The sequence below is a fragment of the Physella acuta genome, unplaced genomic scaffold (genome assembly GCF_028476545.2).
Source record: "Physella acuta isolate Inbredline_101_S28 unplaced genomic scaffold, ASM2847654v3 ptg000443l, whole genome shotgun sequence".
Lineage (NCBI taxonomy): Eukaryota > Metazoa > Mollusca > Gastropoda > Physidae > Physella > Physella acuta.
Window position 1 is genome coordinate 282,454 of NW_026731962.1, and position 7,718 is coordinate 290,171.

Genomic DNA, 7,718 nt, shown 5'->3' on the forward strand with positions numbered 1-7,718 from the left:
CTCTTCCCACCACTCCCTTATTTTTCTTTTTAAATTGAAAGATCTTGATTATTTTTTTTAATAGGCTATTAATTTAAGTGTGAAAGTTTGAAACTGAAAATTATAATATAGGGGCATATATCATGGCCTAATGTTTGTTAATATCCAAAGATTAGCCTTTTAATGTAATAAAAAATAAACTTTGGATTATTACTAAAATAATTAGGACCAGTTAAATTACTAACAAATTGTTTAAATAAAATTGGTAATTCGGTGCTAGATTCCAATCTAGATCTAGATATGGGTTAGAAATCTATAGGCCTAAAGATGTATTTATTTTTAAAGAGAATTTCCCACTCTATGCCTTGCTTGGGAATTTAGGCATAATAAAAATAATTAGGCCTAGATCTAGATTATATCTAGATTAAGAGTAAGACCTATTAGAAAATCACTAACTGTATACTATAGGCCTACTAAACTATAGTAACAGTTATAGTAATTTAAGTAATTAATTAGAATCTAGAATCTAGTATAGATCTAGACTAGGCCTTGTAATACTTTTATTTTTATGAGTAATAGATCTAATCTAATCTAGATCTAGATCTAGATCTAGATCTAGATCTATATCTAGAATCCAGATTTAGACTCTAGAGATTTCTAAATCTAATTAATATTCCGACCTAAGTAACTTAATCATCTCTAAACTCTAAACTAAAATCTACTGTTTGTCTTTTTTTTTATTTTTAATAGAGAGCAAAAAAAAAAAAAAAAAACTAATAAATAATTTAAAAAATAATTAAAATAAATTCATACAACTTACCTCTCCAGTATCATCATGTCTCCCTTCGGGTGTATGTTCAGGTCGAAAATATAATTTAAGACTCGCTAAAAGTTGATTCGATGCCTTGTCTTCCCACAACAGCTCTATTTCACCGATGCAAACAATTTCTTGTAATATTTTCAAGAAGAAAAAATCGCCAATAGCCAATATTCTATAAAGTTCGTTTAATTTGTATTTGAAAGCTTTATAAAAGATGTAGTTACAATGTTGAAGGCAAGGAGCCCCCTCAAACTGAAAAAAAGACATTTTAAATCTACTTCACAATCGAAAGCATCACCGTAGTCACAGGCCAACGCATGCATGTGAATATAATACCAACAATCTGATAATCGACACTCGCATCTAGGTCACTTGTTCAATAAATACACGTCCAAAGAAAATGCTTCCGCGAAATCTATTTCAAAAATTATTTTTTAATTAACAATTTAAAACTCGGATTTAGATCTAGATCTAAATATTTTTAATACCTTGACTTGGCCACCTTCCATTCCATTAATTTGTCGCACAAAAAAAAAAAACAATATCGCGTTACATGAAGAAACTTCGACAATAGTTTTTATATTGCCCCCTTGTAATTAGACTGTGACGTCACGCTATTATCATAATCCATTCATATAAACAGCATAATTTTCAAGAAAGTTTGTTTCACTACTCAAAAGTTATAAACATCTTGAAATATTTAATCCTTCACTATTTTAACTAATGTAAAAAGCACAAATATCACGACAGCGTCTTGAATGCAATACTCCGTTTACACGACTTTAAAGCCTAGTTTATTTGTTTCGCATTGCACACTTGAATGCGTACATATTTTTACACCAAGAGATCCACCTTCTTTAAGTTATTGCCTGGTAAGCCATATTATTATTAACTTTTAATTTAATTAAAATTATATTTTTAAAAATTCTGTAAAAATTTTAAATGCTTTATATGCTCATTTTTTTTAGAAAAAAAATTATGTTATATTCTCGGCTTCGATAAAAACGTATTCATACATTAAAATTACAATTAATAAAATATGTATTTTTTTTTGTAAATAAATGTTTTAGTGTGTAAACAAAAATGTTTATATTAACTAATCTATATTTTTAAAAAGCATGCATTAGGACTGCATTAATATAGTATATTTCAAATACTTCGAAATAGTTCTATTACATTTTGTTTGTTAGTTATTAATCAAAATGTTTTCAACATATATTTTGAAAGATTTTCAGAATGTAAACATTTACAGCATACCTGGCTACATAGGTGTAAATAGGGAAAATAATGCCATCCCTTCTTTCTTGATACCGTGTTTGTTTATGAGCTACTTTCACAAATTTAACCCATACTATTTTAATGTTCCAAAATACATTAAAGTATATTAATTATTTACGGCTTATCCATAGATAAGTGAGTTATTGCTGTATCTTATTTATTAAGATCTTGATTCTAGTTAGAATCTAGTAGTAGTCATAATAAATAAAATATAAAAATAAGTTAAGTAGCCTAGCTAGTCTCAGTGAAGTCTGAGTCTTAGCTAGTCTACTGTAGCTAGATCTAGGACTAGATCTAGTTGGCCTACACAAAATCTATCCCAGACGCTAGTCAGTCTAGAGGTATTTGCAGTGAAGTAAAACACAAGCTAAATGGTAGTGTTGTAGTTGTATTAATTATTTACATCAGAAATTCATTCTCACTCATACATTGTAAGTTGAAACAAGAGCAATGTTTGAACTCTTGTTGTAAGTGATCACTAGCTTACTCAACACCGACTAGATCTATAATAAATACTAATCATATCACCAACTTTGTTGAGTCTATAGTGAATTTTTGTAAGAGGTCGTACAATCCATAGTTGATGATTTCTGCTTATTGGATAAACGTAAAGATATTTTAAATTTTGCAAAAAAGAAAATTGCGTTTATTTTATTTAAGCACAATAAAAAATGTTTAGTTACTGTAATTTTCAAAATATACTATTATATACTGATATCTGAAACTTTGTTATAGCTAAAAATTTTATACAAGTATTCTTAATGTAAAATGGGTAAAATCAACACAAACTTGAATTAATGCTTTAAGGTTTATTCTTTTATAATTCAACATTCTAGATGTTATCATGGAAGAAATAGAGATTACAGTGCAAAGTATTCTACCATCTGATGAACCCCAAGGACGATTTCGCCTACGCATTTCACCAAATGCTACTGTTGAGGAATTACTTAGAGAACTATGTAGGGAAGCTAATTCTCCTCTTAAACCAGAGTACTGTCTACGAAGTAAAGGACATGATCTGTTGCAACGCACTGATATACTAAGTCATATTGGTGTGCAGGATGGTGCATTCCTTCATTGGACAAGTGAAAGTATGTTCTATGAAATAATAAATTTAATTTCTTTTTTATAGGGGATATATCATTATCTTTATTGCTCCTGCTACATACTTTCAATCAGTGTGATTATACTCAAGAGTGTATTAGAACTAATTTATGTACTTAAATAAAGGGATATAAATTGCAGCTTTTAATTTCAGATTCTAAAACAATTCTTCCAGACCGGGTGTTAACCATCATGACAATTGAGTACATTATTTGCTCAAATGTATTTTTATCATTAATTAAAAATAAATATATTTTCAGATTTATTTATTTCTTCATCCCATTACAGATGTGGAGGTTGCAACACCATGTCGTTGTAATACATTCTGGTTTCTGGCTCTCGTTAGCTTTATTATAGGAACAGTGGGTATTGTGGCCCTTTGTGTCATCAGATTTAAGGATTCAGAGCCTATAACTGATGTAAGTTGTTTGTTTGTTTGTTTTTGCATTTCATTTTACTTTTGTTCTTGAAAATTATTTATTTATTTGGAATTCACTTATTAATTTGTATTGCTTTATTTAATAAACAAAATAAACTATTTTAAAAAATAAATGCTTATTTTTATAGTCTTTTGTTTTTTCAGTATGCCATTGTATTTGATGCTGGTTCCACCCATACAGCAATGTTTATATATAAATGGGAAGGATCAAAATTAAATGGAACAGCAGTAGCAGTACAGTCAGGAGAAAAATGTGCTGCTGATGGTTAGTAAATACCTTTTATTAGAAACTTAACTGCTAACCCAAAAGTCTCAAGTTCAGATCTGGGGCTAAGTCCATGTGAGGTGCAAGAGTCCACCCAGCTCTAAATGATCCATCACTCACATTAGGGAAAGTAAAGTAGGCTTAGCATAGTGCTGACTGCACTTTTCATTCATATGCTGAGGTCAATAAAACAGGTGAACTCTTCTTCACTTACCCCATTTACTGTAAGGTTCATTAGTATACCTTGCTTTACTATTAAAATTGATAAAAATTAAATGTTGTAGGTATCCATTATTTGTATTAAATCAGAATTAAACTTTTTTTTACAAAAAGTTATTAACAAATGTTAATGTCTATTAATGTGGAAATCAAGCAATATTTTTTTAAATTCTACTTTTTCAGGAGCAGGTATTGCAAACTTTGCAAATAACCCAGACGAAGCTGGCAAGTCACTAGAGAGATGTATATCTCAAGCTAAAGTAGCAGTCCCTGCAAACAAACATGTAGATACACCTATATATCTTGGTGCTACTGCTGGAATGAGATTGTTAAAGTAAGCTTTATTTGGTATACATGTGACAATTTTAATTTTAAAAACTGTTCAAAATGTATAACATTGTTACCATAATCATACACGATAGGTTTATTAGCGAGCATGCTAAAACAATCATTCAACCAAAAGCATTGGTTTTGAGATTATTGGTAAAATAAAGAACCAAAATTGGTTGCAGTTTATTGCGCTTTTGAAATTCATATCTTATATTTAATTTCAGTCTTTCCAATCCAAAAGCCAGTGAAGCCATCCTTGAATCAGTTCGTAAGGTATTCACATCATCTTCTTTCAAATTTACTTCACCTGGTACATCTGCAAGAATAATTTCTGGGTCAGAGGAAGGCTTGTTCTCCTGGATTACCAGCAATTATGTTGCTAATGCTTTCAAAGTTGTAAGTTAGTTGATTTTTGTTTTAAATTAATTATGATACAAATAACCTAAAAAAAATCTCAGTTAAGGAGTTACTGTAGTTTTTATAAATTTTACATTTGTTTTGTAGCAACGTCCAGGGATTAAAGACCTACTTTCACTTACAATTGTGCCAACCATTGGTGCATTAGATTTGGGAGGAGCCTCAACACAAATAACATTTGTACCAGATAGCAATGCAAGCATGCCTTCAGAGTACAACACTAGTCTCAGGCTGTTTGGGCACAACTATACTGTTTACACACACAGTTATTTATGCTATGGTGTAATGGAAGTAACTAACCAGATTTTGGCTGCACTAGTTAAGGTAACGTATGTTCTGTTTATCCAGTCCGTTCTTATATTATTGTATGTATAGTCAGTTTCAACCATAGTCTGCTACTGCTTGTGTAATGCATTTAAACTTAGAACTGTAATCATAATCTGTTTGTATAATTATTATACCTGTAGGGTAAAGCTACAAATGCCACAGAAATTGAGCACCCTTGTTTACCTACTGGCTACAATGTGACCATGTCTTATAATGAAATATTTGGTTCTCCATGCACCAAATCTGCTGCAACTAGATTACCTTTTTATGACACAGTGCAGGTATGTGAAAATTACTCAATTTCTAAAGTTCTTAACTATGATTACTGGCTCACTCTGCTAACTATTAAAATTGTTAAATGCATTCCCTGGCTGAGGTTTAAACACATTATTAGTGTTTTTATTTTGATAAGATATTTCTGTTCCATTTATCAGTGTTAATAAAATGCTGTTTATCTATTAACTTTTAAAATTATTCATTATTATTAATCATGTGTTTTTATCAGTGTTTTATTTTTCAAAATTTCATAATTGTTTCTCAAGAACTTCACATTTATGGGACGCAGCAATGTACAAGCTTGTGAAAGTATTCTAAATACTACACTGTTTAATACTTCATTCTGCCCTTACTCAGACTGCTCATTTAATGAAGTTTACCAGCCTAAAATATCAGGCCCGTTTTATGTAAGTTGTCAGTATTTTAAAAAATTAAAACAGTAGATTTGCTCACTGAATTTAATTTTAAATTTTAGTAATTTATCCATATTCCTTTCTTTATTTATAGGCATTTTCCAGTTACTTTTATGTTTCAAGCTTTTTGAATCTTACTACTAGTAACTCATCATCCTTTGAACATAGCAGATTTGTCAGTGCCAAAGACAAAATTTGCAATTCAACCTGGGATGAGGTATGATACTAGTTTAATACCTGTCAGATCTCCATCAACATTACTGTTTAGTGTTTAAATCTATTTATATAGCATTAACTTCTTTCACTAAAATTAAATTAAGTTTTCTTCATTCTCATTTCAGTACCAGATATGATTTTATTTATTTTTGTCTCAGCAAAAATTTTAGAAGCACAAAATTAAGTGTGGACTAGCAGCTACATCTTTTACTTTATTTTCAGTTGCTAAAACTTAATGTGACAAAGCAGGAACTCCAAAATCTAATGTGGTACTGTTTGCAATCAAGCTACATCAATCTTTTATTATATGATGGATTCAAATTTTCTGATTCTGATTGGCTGGGAATTAATTTTGTTGAAAAGGTAGAGTTTTGTATAGTTTATTTTTTATAAAAATCAACCAAATGGTGTTATATACCACTATATTAAAAAGGTTTTTTTAATCAGCTTCACTAAAGGGACATAATTTTACAATTTTGCACATTCTTACATAAAAAAGTTTCTGCAATGATTAAGGGAAAAATTTAGATAAATGATATTTTACTTGTAGGTTTTGAAAATTGAAATCTTTGTACAAGTTTCTACATAAATACACATTAGTGTATCTGGTTAGATTCAGTTTTAGAAGGTGGGATTGTCAGTCAATTTTGAAAAAGATGTATTTGAGCAAAGTATTATTACTCTGCATTAGATAAGCACAAGCTTTAAAACTATTTTATCCTAGTTGGTACAGTTGTAGTGTAATACAGTTTTACAATACCAAAAGCTGGTGTAATTTTGTATGACTTTTAATTTTCACATCAAACTATTTTAACAGGTTTCTGCCACAGAGGTTGGTTGGACATTAGGATTTGTCCTTAATGAGAGCAACCTCTATCCAGCTGACTATCCAGAGGTCACAATATATACCATTACTTTTGCTCTTCTGATGGTTCTGTTCTGTCTCTTCCTTCTTGTTAGTGTTGGACTAATAATACAAGGAAAAAGAGTTCAGGGCTCCAATGTAGTTAAATACAGAAGAATGAGCACATATGGTGCTATTTAACTTCATTGTGTTAATAGCTCAAAAATACTTAAGATGCAAAAAATATTTGGATAATTTATTTATTTTTATTAATTGGAACAATTTTGATTGTTTAAGTCATCTGCTATTGAAAGTTATAAATTTCATGTTGTAAATCTGACCAATAACATTATTTGATTAAACAAGCATTATTGTCAATCATAACGGCAACTGGTTGTCCTATTATCAAATTCAAATCTATATGTCCATTTTCAGCACTTGCCCTCAGGTTAAAATTGTATGATTAAATTTGCTATCATTATCATGCTTGTAATGTAATATTTGATGGTTTAATTTTTTTATTCAGGGTATAATTTTCAAATTTTAAACTGTGATTTTTCTGGGAGTAAAAATAAGTTTAACTCATCTTGATCACATTTTTCATGTTATCAACCTTACATTGTTTTGTATTTTTGCCAATTGTTTTCATCTTTTGTTTTCTCTAAATATTTTGAGGTATTATGTTGTTTTATGTTGAGATTGATATTATTAATGAATTTGAAATATGAAAGTTATAATTTAAATATACTTTTTTTATTGGTATGTGTGATTGTTTTTAATGAGCTAGTAAA

General features: G+C 29.6%; 2 protein-coding genes across 2 annotated transcripts in view; one reads left to right on the plus strand and one right to left on the minus strand.

Annotated features, from left to right (window-relative positions):
* Positions 1 to 1,637, minus strand: part of LOC131943135 (AT-rich interactive domain-containing protein 5B-like) — a 45,380-nt gene extending 43,743 nt beyond the window's left edge. The window contains 2 exon segments of the mRNA XM_059303142.1: positions 800 to 1,074; positions 1,077 to 1,637. Of these exon segments, the coding sequence (XP_059159125.1) occupies positions 800 to 1,074; positions 1,077 to 1,122 (321 nt within the window). The 5' untranslated portion in view covers positions 1,123 to 1,637.
* Positions 1,638 to 2,065: 428 nt separating this feature from the next.
* On the plus strand, positions 2,066 to 7,718 carry LOC131943147 (ectonucleoside triphosphate diphosphohydrolase 1). The gene is made up of 12 exons (XM_059303151.1): positions 2,066 to 2,212; positions 2,914 to 3,168; positions 3,470 to 3,600; positions 3,765 to 3,885; positions 4,288 to 4,438; positions 4,659 to 4,830; positions 4,939 to 5,175; positions 5,319 to 5,459; positions 5,721 to 5,861; positions 5,962 to 6,084; positions 6,306 to 6,446; positions 6,901 to 7,718. Exons 2-12 carry the CDS (start codon positions 2,922 to 2,924, stop codon positions 7,126 to 7,128), a joined length of 1,833 nt encoding a protein of 610 aa, XP_059159134.1. The 5' UTR covers positions 2,066 to 2,212; positions 2,914 to 2,921; the 3' UTR covers positions 7,129 to 7,718.

What these genes read in the sequence shown, in the direction of transcription:
- LOC131943147 (XM_059303151.1), top strand. Translation starts at nt 2,922, where the DNA reads ATGGAAGAAATAGAGATTACAGTGCAAAGTATTCTACCATCTGATGAA. An exon ending in CTTTTTATGACACAGTGCAG is followed by an intron (nt 5,460 to 5,720) that starts GTATGTGAAAAT and finishes TTGTTTCTCAAG; the next exon opens with AACTTCACATTTATGGGACG. An exon ending in AAATATCAGGCCCGTTTTAT is followed by an intron (nt 5,862 to 5,961) that starts GTAAGTTGTCAG and finishes CTTTATTTATAG; the next exon opens with GCATTTTCCAGTTACTTTTA.